Source organism: Artemia sp. Qi Xiang Cuo, chromosome 20 (genome assembly GCF_049724085.1).
Source record: "Artemia sp. Qi Xiang Cuo chromosome 20, ASM4972408v1, whole genome shotgun sequence".
Lineage (NCBI taxonomy): Eukaryota > Metazoa > Arthropoda > Branchiopoda > Anostraca > Artemiidae > Artemia > Artemia sp. Qi Xiang Cuo.
In genome coordinates, this window is record NC_142813.1 from 23695800 (window position 1) to 23717615 (window position 21816).

A 21816-nucleotide genomic window follows, 5' to 3' on the forward strand; every position below is an offset into this window, starting at 1 on the left:
TGAAGGAGATATTGAACTCATTCAAAAGACATTATGTGCATCCAAGTTGTCAAAATGGCATCTTTTCTACATCATACAAAGCTAACCTCGCGCCAACGTCACCAATGAATGAGTTTAAAGAGTCAGAAATAAAGAAAGCCGGGTGATGCCTCTGACATACATTTATTCACTTATTCCATTCATACATCATTTTTAGACTTTTCCCTGGAGTATTCTTTGAAGAATATTACCTAGAAATTACTTTCAAACGAAAAGCTTAGTTCAAGATCTGTTCTAAGCCTTGCTTTCAAACTGAACAAAATTTATACAATAATTATGTTGAATAGGCATAGAAATTAAAACGAATATATTCAAACCAAACATAAAACAAACAAAAATTACTACAAACACAAGTTTGGCTACATTCTGTCCTTTTTTTCAGGTTTTTTGGCCAATTTTTCAGATTGATGGTTTGGATAGAATTAAAAAAAATTTGTTTAATATTTTGTAAATCCCTTCTCTTTCTTCTGATATGAAAAAACTGGTTTCTGGTGAATAATTTTGTTGTCTTTGATATTATCTTGGAATTGGATATACAGCATGAGAAACTCTTGGGTATGGGTAAGTGCATTTGTCCCCTTGCCATCATCTTATGCATTTCTTTTATTGATAGTGATTTTTTCTCATGTGTTTTTTGCTAATACACCACCTTTATACTTTTTGTATGAATGGGTTATGAATAAATAAAGGCTTGTCTCTAAATCAAAATCACAATTGATTTCCATCCTCACAGTAGCAAATCAGAGTTATACTCAAGCCAAGATGGTCTACAGAACTGAGGATAATTGCAAGACTCCATGAAATGTAAACAAACACTGCATCACTACTATCATTTCCCCAGTGTTGCAATGACATTCACAAGAGATAAGTGTGCAAACTTTATTATTATAACTTGTAAATATGCATACATATATATATATATATATATATATATATATATATATATATATATATATATATATATATATATATATATATATATATATATATATATATATATATATATATATATATATATATATATATATATATATATATATATATACCCCCAAGCCATGGTACCCAAGGCAATGCCTCAGTTGCCCCTCCCCTCTAGAAATGACTCTGTAAAGATCTGAAGGTGCCCAGATGTATTTATTTAGGCCCTACCCCCTGCCTCATTTATAATTATCAGTCATATAAACGCAAATAAATGATATAGTATAATAATTTTTCTGGTTTGAACCAAGCTATAATCAAAGATTTTCCTTGGTATTGGTTTGTTTTGCAAGCCTGTTTCAAGCATATTTGTGGTTTTGCAGCCTTGAAACTGTACTCCACCTTTTATGGCCATTCTATCCTTTGTTTCAGGTTTTTTGGCCAATTCTTCAGGTTGATGGTTTGGACAGAACTAAAAAAAAAATTGTTTAATATTTCGTAAATCCCTTCTCTTTCTTCTGATATGAAAAAACTGGTTCCTGGTAAATCATTTTGTTGTCATGGATATTATTTTGGAGTTGGATATACAGCATGAGAAACTCTTGGGTATGGCTAAGCACATTTGTCCCCTTGCCATCATCTTATCCATTTCTTTTATTGATTGTAATTTTTTCTCATGTGTTTTTTGCTAATACTCCACCTTTATACTTTTTGTATGAATGGGTTATGAATAAATAAAGGCTTGTCTCCATTAAAATTAAAAATTTCAACAAAATGCACACGTTAGCTAGATATGAACAATTTATGCACCAGATCTAATCAGATGAGGTCAGTCAAGAGTCGCATTTTTAAGCATAACAAGAGGTTAGAATTGGTACTGAAAAGTTCATTTGACAAACAGTTTCATTAGAAAGCTTATTTATTATATACTGTTTGATGCTATACTAATGCACCAGGATTTTTACAAGTTAATAAGCATGTCAGCTAAATTCAAACGCAAAAGCAATACCTTTTTCTCTTGCTTTAGACCCAAAAACAGCAGAATGTGTTTTTCTTATCAATCTTTGCTGTTCTTTGGTTTCAGCTACCAAACTCCTTACAAGACATGGAATTAATATATGATACGACAGGTCAAAATTGGTGTTCATCACTAAAACAGAAAAAGAAATTTAAAAAAGGATAAGATTTATTTGTTAGAATTATTTAACGAAAATATAAATGTCTCTTTATATATATATATATATATATATATATATATATATATATATATATATATATATATATATATATATATATATATATATATATATATATATATATATATATATATATATATATATATATATATATATATATATATATATATATATATATATATATATATATATATATATATATATATATGTATGTATATATTTATTTATATATATATATATATGTATATCTATATATAATATATGCTTTAGCAAGGTTATTTATCTTTTACAGCAAACTTAAATCAAATTTGATGCAAAAAAATTCCTGGTATGGGTTTATGTTTACTGAATTTTAGTAGACTGTAGGTTAAACTATTATTATTTAAAGTAAAAAAAAAACTTTAATGCCTAGTAGCCAATACACTATTTTGCATAGACTGAACAAAATCCTGTAAATTTGTTTATTTTCTCAGCACCCACAATGGATGAGAATATTACCTCTATCAATTGACTGAACAAAATACTGAAAAATTCACCTGTTTTCTCAACATCATTATATAGGTAGAGATTGATATGCTATTTACAACTGAACTAGAGACTGTTGATATTTCATATGGGATAAAAACAGCCTGCTTTAAAAATGGAAAACTTGTTGACTAAAAGAAAAACATGATAAAAAAGTAAGGCAGTAAAGTTAATAGTAGTTATATAATTAGAACCTAGCAAAAATATTGTAAATATAATGTCTGTGACAACCTATTTTTGAGTTTCATACTTGGTTCACATAGGTCTTTTTTCATGTAGAACAGCTTATTGATGACAAAAGTAGCAAAAATGAAGAACTAGCTAAACCAAAAGCCTTTTCTGGTGATGTAGTTGATCAACAGTCTGCTCTGCCTTGATACAACATTCTGGAACTTTTCCTGTACCTGAGTGTTGCACCAAAAACTGTAATAGGTGGAGATTGATATGCTATTTACAACTGAACTAGAGACTGTTGATATTTCATATGGGATAAAAACAGCCTGCTTTAAAAATGGCAAACTTGTTGACTAAAAGAAAAGCACAATGAAAAAGTAAACTTTTTAGGGCAGTAAAGTTAATAGTAATTATATAGTTAAAACCTAGAAAAAATATTGTAAATATAATGTCTATGACCACCTGCTTTTGAGTTTCATACTTGGCTCACATAGGTCTTTTTTTTATGTAGAACAGCTTATTGATGACAAAAGTAGCAAAAATGAAAAACTAGCTAAACCAAAAGCCTTTCCTGGTGATGTAGTTGAACAACCGTCTGCTCTAACCTAGATACATCATTCTGGATAAAGTGACCAATAATTAAAAATGTTCTTTGCCAAACTTTTTGGTTAAGTTAAATTGAAAATTTCAAGGCAGAATATCATGGGAGAAATTATTTTTGTCCTTGTAATTTTAGAAGAGCAAAAACAGTTAATTTGCATGTAAAGGGTATTATATTTATTATCAGCTTGATCTCTTACCTAAAATAAAACATGAGTAGGTACTTTCTTTTGAATTATCTCTCTCTATTATTTTTTTTTTTTTTTTTTTTTTTTTGCCAAGTAATTACCTATAAAACATTATAGAAAATAGTAAAAGTAATGTTCAACTTGTTTTGAAAAAATTACTCAAATGGGATTGAGAAAACTGTATATTTATCCAATTTCTAAATTTTTAATTATTTTGTTTGTAGAATGTATTCTGGTGTGTGAGTTGAAATATTTCAACTTTTTATGAAACAGGAATAGGTAAAGTCCTTGTTAAGGCACTACTCAATGTCTTGGAAAGTAGTTGAATTGTGTTAATGATGTTTTCAGGAATTAATCCTGGGCCTTAAATATACCCTGGGAAGAAATTTTCAAGCAACTATCTCTAACATTTCCTTTTTCTAGGGATTAGAAGATTGCATACATGACAGGTCTACACCTACCTAAATTTTTACAAGACAAAATATTTTACCTTGTTTAGGGTTCTTAATTTTTTTTTTCTATGCACCATAGTTTGCAAAATGCAATTCTGGTTATTGCAGCAGGATCTTAAGCCACATCAAGACGCTTTTCATAATTTTAAGAAATAAACTTACAAACACTACCTTAATTACCTTAGTTTGCAATTTGGAGCAATATTAAGGTCGACACAGGATCTGTTTTGCTCTGTGCCAGTGATGGCAACTTAATGTAATGTCACTGTGTTAAGGACCCATTGACTTGCAGTAGGAGAGATTTGCTGAAGAGATGCAATTTAAGCCCACTTGGTAATGGTGACCACAAGGAAGGTATGATCCATAAGAACCACATGCCAGGGGTTTAGGTTTGACACCACTACACAACAGCAACTTTGGATAGAGTGTCCAAGATGGTTCAGAATGACGAGCAACATCAGCCTCCTAGCAACACACTCTTATGAAAAACTTGTATCAATAATCAGCAAGTGGCTGAATGGGACAAACAGTCCCACTTGTATTTCAACAGCATGTTGCTCTATTCTTTGTCAAGTCTAGACCTGAAGGACACAGTTGTGGGTGCCGTCACTATTAAGTCTTGAAGGCTGTTCTAGTCATTAATGACACATTCAGCAAAATAGTTTTGCTATATTCATGTCTTTACAGTATGTTTAGAAAGTTTTTGTGAATGGCCTCTTGTATGGTGCTGACTAGCATGTTTTGTGAAGAGAGTAGGCCTATTGTTTGGTTGATTTTTAGGTCAGCATCATGTCACCACACTGGCATCTGAAGATGAGTTTCGGGAGTTGTAGGTGCTCTAACCAAGGCTGTACCCAGGGGTGGGGGTTGAACTCCCCCCCCCCCAAAAAAAAAAATGTTTGTCTGACTTGTTAAAACGTAACAAAAATGGATATAGCCAAATTTTTTATGCATTTTTTGTGTAACCCCCCCCCGCCCAAAAAAATCTTTGAGTAAACCTCCCCCCCCCCAAAAAAAAAAAAACCATCTAACCTCTTACTGTATGGCATATTTTGCCAACCATTTATGCTTTTTGTAGCATGCCTTTGAACACCTTCAACTAGACTAGCATCACTCTTAAAGAAGGGTTACTTCTATAATACTAGAATATTAATATTATAGGTCAGTATCCTTTAGAAAAGGATAGGTAGAAAATGAAGGATCTTCCCATGGGTCAATGAGGCTCTGGATCTATTCCTGACTTTCACTTAGGCACCAGAAACCAACGATACTTTAAAGCCCAGCGCCCACTAGCGCCCAAAGAACCCAAATTCATTAGCCTAATACTTTAGCGCCCAGAACCCACAGCTCCCAACTTGAAAAATAAATACTAAGCCTCTTTCTTCTTCTTCTATTTCAGTAGGCGGGCCTTTCAGTTGATACTATTTAGCCCTTTTCCTTTTGCTTCACTCTGTGGGCTGAACAGAGCTACTGATTTGGTTGCCTCTTATTTATTAGATATCCTAAGATATCTTTCATTAGATCTTTTGACTCAAGGAGTTCGAATATAAGATGATAGATATTGACTTCTGTGCTCTGTGTGTAGGTATAGTCAGCTAGGCTCTTGGCTGATAGTGAGATTTTGTGGTATTTGAAGCACTTCAACAGTTTACAATGCAAGGTATGCTGTGCATACGCCAGTGTATTACATTGAAATAGGCAGTGTTCAATTGTTTCATTTTTCTTATTACAATACCGGCAAAGAGGGGATAAGGGAACTGAACCACTTGAATTAGGATACCCAAAAAATTTAGCCCATTTGATCCAGAACGAATTCTATGATAAATTTTAGAAAAATCCTTCTTGAGATAGGGAGATAGAATGGGATTATTATAATTAAACATAGTATCTGCGATTCTCCTTCGGTATAGATTTGTACGGGGTATTTGCATACATTGTTTCTTTGCTCTAGACCTCTATAATTGTTAACTGACATATGCCTGATAGTTAACAATTCTACCTGAGATTATAGAGCAATAATGACTATACTTTATCAAAAATATAGTTTAACTGAATTCACTAGGCCTAAGGCTCCTAACCTTATCTTTTCCAATATTAAACTAATACTGAGGGGCTGAAGACAGCAACACAAGGCTTGACAAACAGTCAGAATAAACTATAAGTTAAACTACCAAGTTGGATAAGGATTATCCAACTAGGTAGATATTCTGTATATTGCATAGACAGTCAAATATTCAGCTAGATAGGTAAAGGTGTAAGAGTCTTAAAAATGTTATTATCTGTCTAGCATGATATCTTATCTTGATACTAAGTGTAGTTGGATATTATTTTTACATTCTATAGAATGTAATTTTCTTAAGAATATCCATTGGGCACCTTCCCCAAACTGGGACACACAACAAACAAATGCAGCGAAATTCTCCTAGCCTGTAGTAATTGTAAAGGCTCCCATCCTAAAGAATTGACAACTTGCAACAAAATCCCAGCCTACATGTATCAATTGCAAAGGCCCACATAACTCTACCAATAAATATCTATGCCCTGCATATAGAATAAGAGCACTAACACTCCCAATAGCAACAGAGAAGGCCATTCCATATCCTTTTGCAGCAATGAAAGCAAATGCTGCCCAACCACACCAAATAAAACCCACAATGGAATCAACCAAAACTCCCAATGCAACCCAGCCCAATGGAACAACTACCTCTTCTCCTAACCTGATATCGAAAAAAGCAAAGACAGAAACAGAACTCCCATACGCATCACTGACCATTGAGATGAGGTCTGCCTGCCCACCCCCCTCCCAAACCAGAAACTCTACAAGAAATTAATCCCTTAGCTGACAAACCGGATCCACAACCAAACATGCAAACTCCAAATATATGCCTATTCATTCTAGACTGTAATGCAGTCCAGGCCATGAATATACAACAACTAGAGAAAACAAAAATCATAGCTGAATGGTAAATATTTACCAAATCATATTATTGAGGTACAAATAAAGTGAATACACCACTTGATGCCTTTTTTTATGCTCTTTATGAATATAATAATCATTTTTGTCAGAAATGAATTTTAGCCCCCACCCCTATATATACCAATTCAGGGTATATATTTGCACATTAGAAGGGTGGGGGGAAAGTTTAAACTTACCTCTCATTTACACCAGAAATAAGATGTACCCCCACCCCCCTAATGTGCAAATATATACCCTGAATTGTATAAATATGGGTGGGGGTAAAATTCATTTCCAACAAAAATGATTATTATATTTGTAAAGAGGATAAAAAAAGGCATTAAGTGGTATATTCACTTTATTTGTAACTCAATAATATGATTTGGTAAATATTTACTAGCTGAATTCGCAAACACCTACAAACCTAACCATATGCTCATTCAAGCAAAAAAGATCTTGCTTTACTATTAATAAAGCTTAATATTTATACACAGACATATGAAAAACACATCAACAAAACAACACATATAAATCAAAAATCCAGTAGACCGTACGATCACTTTCAGAAAATAAGTTAAATGAACTAATATCTTTTATGAATAATAAATCCATTGATATTGCTTGCCTCCAGGAAACTCATTTAACCCAAAATCAACAAATTAAGTCTCTGGGATATACTATCCTGAGAAAGGATAGGTTATCAGAGAGAAAAGGAGGCGGTGTAGCTTTAATAGTAAATAACAAGATAAAATTTTATGGCATACACATTCCGGAATTTTTAAGTGATGTTGATACAATTGGAATTACTGTATGGGTGAATAATACCAAAGCTTACATAAGTAGCTTTTATAACCCTATCGGCCAAACTACAGATGCCATGGATTTCTTCAGTTATATAAGTAATTCTAATATGTTGAAAAATATCATTATCTGTGGAGATTTTAATGCCCACAGCCTTTTGTGGGAGAATAACAAGCAAATAAAGCCGGTAAGTTTATTGAGTGTTTGATTGCAAATAATAATGAATTAGCTGTTGCTACCCCTACAAACTTGAATACATATTTCAACCCCAAGAGTGGCAGTTTCTCTACAATTGATCTACAAATTATGTCATTAAATATTTTGAACAAAATGTATATAAATAAAATTGAAAACCTGTGTACAGATCACTTTGTCATGGTTTGTTCTCTAAATGAACCTGCTGAAACCCTGTCACATGCCTCTAAATATATTAACACTAAAGCAAATGGGTCTATGTTACAAAATAATCTTAATGATGATAGTACAATTTTAAACCAAAAGTCATTCATATTAGAGGAAACAGACGTCACTCCTTATGAAGCTTTGTCATCCATGCTAATAAATAAAGCTTATACTAAAATAAAAATGCCAACACACATCAAAAAATTCAAAACGCGCACTCCCCAAGAATGTTAGACGAACGAGTGCCAAAATAGATGAAGAACAAAAAAGGCAACTAGGAGAACACTACTAAAAAAACATCTCCTACTATATGTTTAAAGAAATTACAAGCAGAATCTAATCTCAAAAGGCCTATAATAAATTCTAAATACAATTACTGGAATAATTTTGAAAATAATCTCTCCAGAGAAATTAGCCAATTATACATAAACTCATAAGCCACATCTGTGGGAAAAAAAAAACTTCCCCCCACCCCCTCCAGTATGATCTAATACATAATAATACCAATTATGACAATGATAATGAAAAGTCAAAGCTATTTGCAACTCTTTTTGTTAATATGCTAACATCAAATAATCAAAGCAACACTTCCCCAATTGTTATAAATCCAATTTACCAACGTCGTCCAGGATCAGAGCACATAACCAGTCCATTTTCAATCCAGGAATTGTATAATGTAATATATCATATTAGATCCAGGGTTAAAAGCAGCCATGATAATATACACCGTACATTGATAAAGAATTTCACCCCTTAATTTAAACAGAAACCCCTAATTTGCTATACTCTTTCTTGGTCTTTTTCTATTTTCCCAATACCTGGAACTGGACACCCCTCCCACAACTTTTAAAGAAAAATATAAAAAAATATATAACCCTTTTTATTATTGTTATTGTAGTATTAATAATTTTATGGGACAAACAATGGATAAATTAATATAAACTCGACTCCTCTGTTTCTGAAAAAAATAAAATTATTAATCACACACAAACTGTTTACAGGAAACACCACTCCGCAGAAGATGCTTTCATATTGTTAACAAATGCAATAAATAAATCATTCTCAAAAAATAATGTCCTAGTTGCAGCTTTTTTAGATTTTGAAGGGGCATATGACAATGTGAGCCACCAAATCTTTTTAACCAAACTTGCAAACCTTGGACTACCCCCCCCCCACGCTAGTATATTTTATAAGATCTTTCATAGAACAGCAAAGTTTCATTGTTTGTGTAGGTTCAGCCTCTTCGCCCCAAAAAACAATAACCAAAGGCCTTCCTCAGGGTCACATCCACCACCCCAACTGACACCACCACACTTCTTATTCGAATTTTTAAGAAAATAATTGTTACCCCCCCCCCCCCCCATAAAAAAAATCCTGCAAATATGCCTGTCCCTCATTTCAAAAAAGAAAAAAAAAGAAAAGAGCACTTATTTTATCAGGGATATCATAAAAAATAAAGCAAATTACGTAATATAATTTATTTATAAGGAACTGCTCATCCTCTCACAACCACAAAAACTGTAATAGTAAATTCAAAGTCAAAACAAAATAATTTCAGGTGCAAATAAAAATACAATCTACTTTACACATGAATAATAAAACTGCCATAAAGCCATTACATGAAAAAACGCAAAATGAATGGCACAGAATTCACACTGTTTTTTATCAAGCAAACACAAAAAAATCAAAGCCAGACTTTTACCATAGCTTTATACTATCAGCTCTTTATTCCAAAATGGTTAAGTAAATTGCACCATAGTTAATAATAGAATTTCCCAAAAACAAACCTGTTTCTTTGACTTTTTTTTAATAATGTTAGACAATGATTTTGACAAAGAAAATACCCCAGAATATAGGTACCATTCTAAATTAGCCTTATATTTAGGAGCACTTTCATCAAAGAGACAATAACTCTCCCCCCCCCCAAGATGTCCAAATATGTTTTTGTCCAAGCCTTTTAAAAATCTATGCTTTTATAATGTTAATGTTATGTTATACCTTTTAGTATAGAACATAATATTTAAAATTTATTTTTATTAAATAAACCCAATTAAACATTTAAATCCAGTTCCATGAAACAAATCTAAGTATCCCTTCATCTATGCTTTATCTACATCCAGCATTTAACAAGTATATCAGTAGTAGACAATGATCAATCAGTTGGACACAATGATTAGTCACAGATACATCCTACACTAAATAGGATTAAAGGGCTCTCTTATTTCTTACATTTCCTGTACCTAGATAGAATACTCTTAAGTTCAATTCAAATACACAGGCTAGACATCAACATCTAGATTTAAACGTTATCAACAAAGCATAAGCTCCCTCTGTAATAGCCAGCCCTTATTGGTCTAAGATGCAACAAGCTCATCCTACAACATTTAATGGGAAATTTAGTCATATTGGCACTCATATTTGGTTTTCATATATATGGTTGGCTATGAAGCTAACATGAAGAAAAATCATATTTTATTCTATACTTGGCTCTTCAAATTCATACTCAATTGGAAACTCAACAATACCTATTTTAGCATAACATCTAAAATTCCAGTCCTAGCTCTCCTCACTGGTATAGCTAGGGATTTATGCCAAGAGAACTGGCTAGGGTAGCAAATCAGCTAATGGAAAAATTACCTTAGTTTTAAGTAATCCAATAGTTAAGTAATCACATCTATTTTAGTAATCACTTCTTTTTACTTCAAATGTTTGAATTGTACTTGTTATTAATTAAAAAACTTTTTCCACAAAAAAAATACAAATGAATGTGTATTATCAGTTTGATACACATATGCTGATATTTATTCCTTGAAATTTTAATAATATTTGATTTATTAATGTTATAAAAGTGAAGACATTTCAATTTTTTTCAGTAAAGTGCAAATTGTGTACTGGCTTTATGAAGGTATAAGGATTTTTTGCCCTACTTATTTTAATTTCTGTTCATTTTGGGTTTCATTTGTTTACCAATACTGATTTGTATTAGTTTTACGCTTTGATTATTTGATTCTATTTTTACTCATTATTGGTTTAATGGAGTTCTTTACTTTTCTTCAAAAAGTTATTTAATGGAAAATGTTTTTTTAATTAGTATCTGTTTATTCATACTGACAGTCTTTTTCAGCAAAAAAGAAAATAATTGTTTAAATCTTTTTGATTTTTACTTAAGAATTTCTAGTTTGGCCTGCTATTTTTGTGCTAGAGAAAACTTTTGCAACAATTTTTAGCTACATACACCCTTTTAAAATTTGGACACGAATAAAACTGTTTAATTTAGTTTTATACCTTGTCTAGTTGACCAGAAAAATAAAATTTTATACCATTTGCAAAAAATTCTATCTATTCTTTTTGACACCTTATATATACTTATACTCTTTTGATTTAGTTAAATTTTTAAAGAAGAAGTGATAGTAGAAGTAGCCCCAAAAGTTCAAATATAATACCCTCAGTAGTTCTTGGGATACTGCTGATATGCCTCATTGGTAATCAGCATACACACAGTGTAGTTTGGTTTAATTTTAAGGCAACATTTAGTTCTTAAACATAATGGGCAAATTGCATAACTGTTGGGGGTTAACCTATGTAATAGCCCTAAAAATACAGTTGCAAGACTGATCAGCCATGCTGAACAAAATCACTATCTTAAAATTTGGATTGGAAGTGTTTGGAAAATTAAAGGGGGGGGGGTTGATTGCCCTCCATTCACTTTTGACTCTTAAAAAGGGTACTAGAACTTTTCACTTCCAATAAAATTAGCTTCTTTAAAATATCAATGAAATTTCTAGCTATGATGGAGCAGTATTGCCTATATGCCCTTTTAATACTTTCATGCATATAGCTTTTTTGTTTCATTGAAACTCTAGCTAAACTTTTAATATTAATGCCCTTAGTGTCAGTAGTTATAGTAACTGTAAAACTAGTATTAAAAGTATAGACATAGTATCTTCTGGCTAGTTCAAAATCCATCACAGCTTACATTGTAAGGTCTAACTTAATGAAGTAAGCTGTTATTATGATATTGCTTTGTCACCCTTTTAACAATCTACATGATCATAGTTTGTTTTAATTCAGTTAAATATCCACCTAAATATTCCTTGAATGCTTCACCTTATTACCCTAAGCTTAAATCAGCCAATAGAAGGATATCAGAGCATTTTTCAGAAAAATGCTTGTCATGGTGGAGCATTCTTGGTTATAACCAGTCTTTGAAACAGTATTGTGATATGATGGTAAAGGTGCACAGGTGCTCCTGCATGCAGTGGTGCAGCTCAAAAGAAGCAGGATGTAAGATAACTTATGCATTTTTTAGTCCATTGTACAGCAACTCTTCACCTTTACTGCATGGGTAGCAGTTCTACATGTTTACCCAGCAAGATAGACTGAATAATATAGAGTTGTTTTGATAATGGTGCAGATTAGCAAGATTAGCTACCTCCACAGTATAGGGTGTCTGATAGAACCAGAATAGACAGTAAAAAATGAGTTTTTCATATCCTGCATCTACTGGGCAGCATCTCTGTAGCCTTACAGCACAATTTACTGAATAACATAGATTAAGAAATGAGTTGTTTTTGGTCAATTTCAAATATAGGATGATAATGAGACATCTAGGAAATAAACATACAATTTGACTCAGAGTTTAATGCTGTATCCAAATATAACAATAATTTCCAGTGGAAACACATCCTCTAGATTCTATAAATCAAGCTTTATGGGGATGAAAAGGGATTAAAGGGTGGGCTGCAGGGTGGTAGGTGATGTGACCTAGACCCTGAACTCCAATTTAGCCAAAAACTAAACTGAAAATAGGGGTTTCATATCCAAGCACCTGGAAATTCCAGACTTTTGGAATTAATTCCCACCAGAAATGATTGTTATATTTGGATAGAGGATTGAATTCTAAATTGAATGGTATGTTTGTTTCCTAGCTATCTAATTATGGTCCTACATTTCAAATTTACAATTTTTATCAGGGGTAGCTAACCTGCACCTATATCCATCAGTGTTAGCAGTGGCAAAAACTCATAGGTGCAATCTCTAAATGACATCCTGCAGTAGTTAGAATTACAAGGAAACAAAATTAGAGAGTTAAGAGAAGGATAAGCACAAAGGTGTCACTCCAAAAACATTTAATAGGCATTCAGTCAGCAAACATGAAGCCTTTGCTCAACATACCTTTAATGACTAATTGCCTAACTACTGTAATTATAAGATGAAAAATTCAGATCCGATAAGCCCAGGTCTTCATTCAAACAACAGATTTTAAAAGTACTGAATTTAAGGCCAAAGGAATTGTGCTGTCTTTCGTATTTTGGGACCACAGAATAAGCGTCACAGGAAGAGGGAGACAACAGTCAACCGCCTCAGGTACGTTTTCCCAACAAAATGCTTTCAGATGAGAGGGCAAAAAATTTACTAGATTTTGGCAAAAATTTACTAGATTTGTTGATTTTACTAGATCTGACCCCCAATTTACTAGATTTACAAGGTGGATATGCTTTTTACAAGATCTAGTAAAATTTTACAAGGTTTGACAACGTTGAGTAGCAGCATGCACATAGCACCATAGTTTTTTCAAGATCCCCTTTGACACAAGACGAAATTTTCAACTTAATAACATAAAACGGTCTTGAAACATTTCTGGTACGTCCCCTGGAAAACCTATGTAGGCATACTGTGTTAATTTATTTCAATACAGTTTCAATATTGCCTAAAATTTTCGCCTTAATACCCTTAGGTTTATTAGCAGTAGTAATAGCACCAGTAGTAACAGTAGGAGTAGAGTTAGTAGTGGTAGTCTTAGCTTTAGTAACAGTAGTAGTAGCAGTATTAGCAGTAATAATGATAGTAACAGTAGTAGTATTTGGAGTAAAAGCAATATGAGGAGCAGTAGTATGTAGTAGTAGTATTATGAGGAGTAGAAGAAGCAGTATTATGATCCAAATATTGGTTTTGGTTGGTTAGATATCCCCCACAACAAGCCATGTAAGTTTCAATTTCACCCTTGAAAGTCTATATTGAACTAAAATCATTAACAAGCGAAAAAAAAACATGATAAAAATCAAAGTGTATCACTAAATTCAGTTACTAAATTTGTCCAACATTTCATTGTCCACCCTATTTTCATGTTTTTTTTGCAATCAATTTGTACTATACCTTAAACATTTTCAGATATTTTCTTGATTAAACGTAGCTGTATTAGCCTAAGGTGTCCTTATGTTGCAGCGAGTTGCTAGTAGTAGTAGTATTTCATGTTTTTGCATGTCATTCATACTATAATCAATAAACTTTCTAATATTTTTTTGATAAAACGTACATTTGTTGACCTCAGAGGGCTTAGTAGCGCAGTAAGTAACGCAGGTTTAAAGACGAGCGTTTGTCTTATAAAACCACAAAAAATTAGAAAAAAATGTTAAATGTTCTTTCATTATCTATGCAATAGGATTAAAATTGAAGAATTTATACACAGTTTCAACTGGTTATTTTTTTTTCTGGCATAGTTGAAAGGCCAATACCTTACCCTTTTCCATGAAAAGCAAAAAAAGTAGAATTTGTGAGAAACCCTTTTCCAAGAAAAGCCAAAAAAAGTAGAATTTGCGAGAAATATTGAGATATATATTTGCATATTAGAGGGTTAGGGTAAAACATTACATATATTAAATGCGTAACCTACAGAGTTCTAAGTGCCAAGGAGATAAAATAGAACCTTTTTTTGCCCTCCCCCTCCCCTGAGTCGATTAATTTGAAATATCTGGCTTCATTGTACAGTCTACTGCACAGGTTTAAAGACGAGCGTTTGTCTTATGAAACCACAAAATTAGAAACAAATGTTAAATGTTCCTTCATTATTTATGCAATAGGACTAAAAATGAAGAATTTATACACAGTTTCAAGTGGTTATTTTTTTTGTCTGGCATAGTTGAAAGGCCCATACCTTACCCTTTTCCAAAAAAAGCAAAAAAGTAGAATTTGCGAGAAATATTGAGCTATATATTTGCATATTAGGGGGTGAGGGTAATGCATTACATATATTAAATACGTAACTTGCAGAGTTCTAGGTGACAAGGACATAAAATAGAACCTTTTTGCCCTCCTCCTCCCCTGAACCCCTTAAATTGAAATATCTGGCTGCCTTGTACAGTCTATAGTGCAGGTTTAAAGACGAGCGTTTGTCTTTTGAACCACAAAAAATTAGAAAAAAAATTGTTAAATGTTCCTTCAATATCTATGCAATAGGACTTAAAAGGGAGAATTTATACACAGCTTCAACTGGTTATTTTTTTTATCTGGCATAGTTGAAAGGCCCATACCTTACCCTTTTAAGATTCCTTGACTTTTAAGGGGTGCTTACCTTACCCTTACCCTTTTCGAAGAAAAGCAAAAAAGGTAGAATTTGCAAGAAACTCTTTTCCAAGAAAAAACAAAAAAAAGGAGAATTTGCGAGAAATATTGAACTATATAATTGCATTTTAGGGGGTGAGGGTAAAGCATTACATATATTAATTAGGTAACCTACAGAGTTCTAAGTGCCAAAGACATAAAATAGAACCTTTTTTTGCCCTCCCCCTCCCCTAAGTCCTTTAAATTGAAATATCTGGCTTCATTGTACAGTCTATAGCGCAGTTTTAAAGACGAGCGTTTGTCTTATGAAACCACGCAAATTAGAAAACAATATATTAAATGTTCCTTCATTATCTACGCAATAGGACTAAAAATGAAGAATTTATACACAGTTTCACCATACCTTACCCTTTTAAGATTCCTTGACTTTTAGGGGGTGCTTTTACCCATTTATTGAGATAGTATTAAACAAAAACAAAAAAATTCTTACATCGATTGGACTATTTATCACTATACCCTTGGATAATGTGTTTATATTGCTATGTACACTGTTGTAAGAATCAAATCCACTTACACCCGAATTATATTATGAGTGAAAGTAACGGTAAATTGCATTCGATAATTAGATTAACCTATGTTATTAAAGAAATAGAAAAACAAGTATATGTCTTCTCTCATTTATACACAACCATCACCCTTGAAACAGTTTTATTAATCCGATAACATATTATCATTAATTTCCAGGCGCCTGGAAATCTGTAGGTTACGTATTTAATATATGTGATGCTTTACCCTCACCCCCTAATATGCAAATATATAGCTCAATATTTCTCCCAAATTCTACTTTTTTTTCTTTTCTTGGAAAAGGGTTTCTTGCAAATTCTACTTTTTTTGCTTTTCTTGGAAAAGGGTAAGGTATGGGCCTTTCAACTATGCCAAACAAAAAAAATAACAAGTTGAAACTGTGTATAAATTCTTCATTTTTAATCCTATTGCATACATAATGAAGGAACATTTAACATTTTTTTTCTGATTTTCTGTGGCTTCATAAGACAAACGTTCCTCTTCAAACCTGCACTATAAACTGTACAAGGAAGCCAAAAATTTCAATTTAAGGGGCTCAGGGGAGGGGCAGGGCAAAAAGATTCTTTTTTATGTCCTTGGCACCTAGAATTCTGCAGGTTACGTATTTAACATATATAATACTTTACCCTCACCCCCTAATATGGAAATATATAGCTCAATATTTCTCGCAAATTCTACTTTTTTTTGCTTTTCTTGGAAAAAGGTAAGGTATAGGCCTCCCAACAATACCAGACAAAAAAATAACCACTTGAAACTGTGTTTAAAGTCTTCTTTTTTTGTCCTATTGCATATATAATGAAGGAACATTTAACATTTTTTTCTAATTTTGTGGTTTCATAAGACAAACGCTCGTCTTTAAACCTGCGCCATAGACTGTACAATGAAGCCAGATATTTCAATTTAATGGGGCTCAGGAGAGGGGGAGGGCAAAAAAGGTTCTATTTTATGTCCTTGGCACCTAGAACTCTGCAGGTTACGTGTTTAATATATGTAATGCTTTACCCTCACCCCCTAATATGCATATATATAGCTCAATGTTTCTCGCAAGTTCTACTTTTTTGCTTTTCATGGAAAAGGGTAAGGTATTGGCTTTTCAACTATGCCAGACAAAAAAAAATAACTAGTTGAAACTGTGCATAAATTCTTCATATTTAGTCCTATTGCATAAGTAATGAAAGAACATTTAACGTTTTCTTCTAATTTTGAGGTTGCATAAGACAAACTCACGTCTTTAAACCTGCGCTATAGACTGTAAAATGAAGCCAGACATTTCAAATTAAGGGACTCAGAGGAGGGGGAGGGCAAAAAAAGGTTCGTAACTCTGCAGGTTACGTATTTAATATATGTAATGCTTTACCCTCACCCCCTAATATGCAAATATATAGCTCAATATTTCTCGAAAATTCAACTTTTTTTTGCTTTTCTTGGAAAAGGGTTTCTCGCAAATTCTACTTTTTTTAATTTTCATGGAAAAGGGTAAGGTATTGGCCTTTCAACTATGCCAGACAAAAAAAATAACCAGTTGAAACTGTGTATAAATTCTTCAATTTTAGTCCTATTGCATAGATAATGAAGGAACATTTAACATTTTTTCTAATTTTAAGTGGTTTCATAAGACAAACGCTCGTCTTTAAACTTGCACTGTAGACTGTACAAGGAAGACAGATATTTCAATTTAATAAGGCTGAGGGGAGGGGGAGGGCAAAAAAGGTTCTATTTTAAGGTATGCATTTTTCAACTATGCCAGACAAAAAATAACCAGTTGAAACTGTGTATAAATTCTTCATTTTTAGTCCTATTGCATAGATAATGAAGGAACATTTAACATTTGTTTCTAATTTTATGGTTTCATAAGACAAACGCTCGTCTTTAAACCTGCGCTTCTTACTGCGCTACTAAGCCCTCTGAGGTCAACAAATGTACGTTTTATCAAGAAAATATTAGAAAATTTATAGATGATTGTATAATTGACATGCAAAAACATGAAATACTACTACTACTACTAGCAACTTGCTGCAATATAAGGACATCTGAGGCCAATACAGCTACGTTTTATCAAGAAAATATCTGAAAATGTTTAAGGTTTAGTACAAATGGATTGCAAAAAAAAAACATGAAAATAGGGTGGACAACGAAATGTCGGACAAATTTTGTAACTGAATTTAGTGATACACTTTGATTTCTGTCATGTTTTTTTTTGCTTTGCCAATGATTTTAGTTTAATATAGACTTTCAAGTACCACTTCATAGTAAGATTTGGGGGTTGTTTGGAGCAAGATCCTCCAATACTGACTTATTGTTTACTGTTAAACATCGAGGACAGTGAAAATAAAATCTGTTGTTCGAATGGGTTAATGTGATGTTTGAACTGAGCATGCTAATGGGTACGTTTTATCATGAAAATATCTCATAATGTTGAATGTATAGTAAGAAAGGCTTGCAAAAACATGATAATACTACTGGTACTAACAACTTACTGCGCTACTATGGCATCTGAGGTCAACAAATGTACGTTTTATCAAACAAATATTAGAAAATTTATAGATTATAGTATGAATGACAGTGAAAAACATGGAATACTACAATTACTAGCAACTCGCTACAACATAAGGACACCTGAGGCCAATACAGCTACGTTTTATCAAGAAAATATCTGAAAATGTTTAAGGTATAGTACAAATGGATTGCAAAAAAAAACATGAAAATAGGGTGGACAAGGGAATGTCGGACAAATTTACTAACTGAATTTAGTGATTTGATGAATTTGGACTTATAATTTATTTTTCTCCTCCTGGAAATTTGGGGTAATGAGAGATTACGCTTTTTTAGGGGGTGTGGGGACAAGGAAATGTCGAAAAAATTTAGTAAGTGAATTTAGCTCTTCGTCGATGATTTTATTTTAATATGAACTTCCAAGTACCACTTCATAGTAAGTAAGATTGGGGGGTTGATTTGGGTGGGATCCTCACACACAAATAGGATAATTTGGTTGCGATGACAACACTTTCTTTTTTGTCTTGTTTTTTCGCTAAACGTGGTTGTTCTTTTTTCCGTAAACTAAAACCCAAACATTATTAAAAAAATAATCAAATATTATTAATAAAATCACATGTATTTTCTGAAAACTAAAAAACCCATGTATATTTCTGAAAACTAAAACCCAACTTTGATAAAAAATCATTTACTATTAATAAAATCAAGTGTATTTTAAACGTGGTTGTTCTTATTTCCCAAAAATAAACCCCAAACCTTATTTTGAAAAAATAATCAAATATTAGCTAGGTTTGGTTGGGGTTTGATCCTCACACACAAATAGGATAATTTGGTTGCGATGGCAACACTTTCATTTTTGTCTTGTTTTTTTCGCTAAACTTGGTTGTTCTTATTTCCGTAAACTAAAACCCAAACATTATTAAAAAAATAATCAAATATTATTAATAAAATCACATGTATTTTTAAACTTGGATGTTCATATTTCTGAAAATTAATTTCTGAAAACTAAAACCCAACTTTGATAAAAAAAATCATGTACTATTAATAAAATCAAGTGTATTTTAAACGTGGTTGTTCTTATTTCCGAAAACTAAACCCCAAACCTTATTTTGAAAAAATAATCAAATATTCTTAAAAAAATCACATGTATTTTAAACTTGAATGTTCATCTTTCGGAAAATTACAACCCCGCTTTATTAATAAAATCACATGTATTTTAAACGTGGGTGTTCTTATTTCTGAAAACTAAAACCCAACTTTATTAAAAAATCAAATATTATTAATAAAATAGCATATATTTTAACCGTGGGTGTTCTTATTTCTGAAAACTAAAACCCAACTTTATTAAAAAATCAAATAATACTAATAAAATCACATATGTTTTAAAAGTGGTTGTTCTTATGTCTGAAAACTAAAACCCAACTTTATTAAAAAATCAAGTATTATTAATAAATCACATATATTTTAAACGTGGGTGTTCTTTTTTCTAAAAAATAAAGCAAATTTTTATTAAAAAATCGAACGTAGTTAACAAAATCATGTCTATATTACACGAGGTTTTTCCTTTTTCTGAAAATTATAATCAAACTTTATTACAAAAATCAAATATTAAAATATAAAATCAGATGTATTTAAAGAGGGGTGTTCATATTTCTGAAAACTAAAACCCAAATTTAACAAAAAATCATATATTATTAAATCACGTGTATTTTAATCGTGGTTATTCTTATTTCCGAAAACTAAAACCCAACTTTATTAAAATATCAAATATTATTAATAAATCAGATGTATTTTAAACGTAGATGTTATTATTTCTGAAAACTAAAACCCAACTTCATTAGAAAAATCAAATGTTATTAATAAAATCACATATATTTTAAACGGGGATGTTTATATTTCTGAAAACTAAAACTCAACTTTATTAGAATATCACATATTATTAATAATTTCGACTGCCAATTTGTTTCAGAATTCCTATCAAGCCGAATATAAAAAAAACTACAACAACAACAACAAAACCCAATTTTAAACAGTTCGTTTTGCGTGAACCTATAGCTTTTAATCATGTTTGATCTTCTTTCAGGATAAATCTGTGATATTTCCTATCAAATATAACCCTCATGCTTGGAATAACCCATTTTGTCGTAAATGTCGGTCTACAGTGTCACCTGGTACCGGAGAAAAAAAGAAATACGCTCAAAGGAGCCGGTGGTACGTGATCAATGACAATATTGAACCAAATATAAAATATGAGAAAGAATCCAGTATCTTAGAATACTCCCGTCCTGGTAGCGAAGAAAAAACAGAAATACGCTCAAAGGTGCCGGTGGTATGTGGTCAATGACAATGTTATACCAGATATAAAATATGAGAAAGAATCCAGTTTCCCAGAATACTCCCCACCTGGTATCGAAGAAAAAAAGACATAAGCTCAAAGGAGCCGGTGGTGCGTGGTCAATGACAATGTTGGACCAGATGTTAAGTTAACAGATCCCAAAAAAGAATGTCAGTTGAGAAGATGCTTCAACATATCGGGAAAAATGTAACTTAAGCAAAGAATTCGGAACTTGGTTGTGCTGCAAAACATTAAGTACCGAAGAAAAAAGTAAATCCTGCTGCAAAATTTTAGCGTGTTTGTGTTGTATTGTATGTTTACTGTGTTACCAATAAATTTGTGTCTTGAAATCTTAACGTTTTTCTTGAACGATATTGTACATATTAGGAATTACATAAAAGTATGTTAATGATAGTAAAACAATAAAAGAAATATATCCTTGGCATAGCGTCCGTAAACATATTTCATGTAATTTTGAGAAAAAGTTGGAGGGCGGGGTAACCTAAAAGGCATTGTTACTTTTCCAAGGATAGCTAAAAGCCAATTTAATAACCCATTAGTCTGAAAACTAAACCCCAGCTTTATTTTAAAAAAAAATCAAATATTATTAATAGAATCACATTTATTTTAAACGTGGGTGTTCTTATTTCCGAAAACTAAAACCCAACTTTATAAAAAAATCAAATATTATTAATAAAATCATATGCATATTAAATGTGGATGTTCGTATTAAAAGTAAAACCCAACTTTATTAAAAAAAATTAAATATTATTAATAAAATCACATGTATTTTAAACTGGGGTGCTGTTAT

At 31.9% G+C, this 21816-nt stretch overlaps 1 protein-coding gene across 4 annotated transcripts in view; it reads right to left on the reverse strand.

The window, feature by feature from the left end:
• Window positions 1-13522, reverse strand: part of LOC148940025 (uncharacterized) — a 143292-nt gene extending 129770 nt beyond the window's left edge. For all 4 annotated transcript variants that reach the window (XR_016143489.1, XM_089106509.1, XM_089106510.1 and 1 more), the window contains exons 1-2: window positions 13427-13522; window positions 1967-2107 (exon numbers count right to left, since the gene is read on the reverse strand). Coding sequence is in view for 3 of the 4 variants with exons in the window: in XM_089106509.1 (XP_088962635.1) it covers window positions 1967-2105 (139 nt within the window). In the remaining variant the exon portion in view is untranslated. The remainder of the gene's footprint in view (window positions 1-1966; window positions 2108-13426) is intronic.
• Window positions 13523-21816: the final 8294 nt, after the last annotated feature.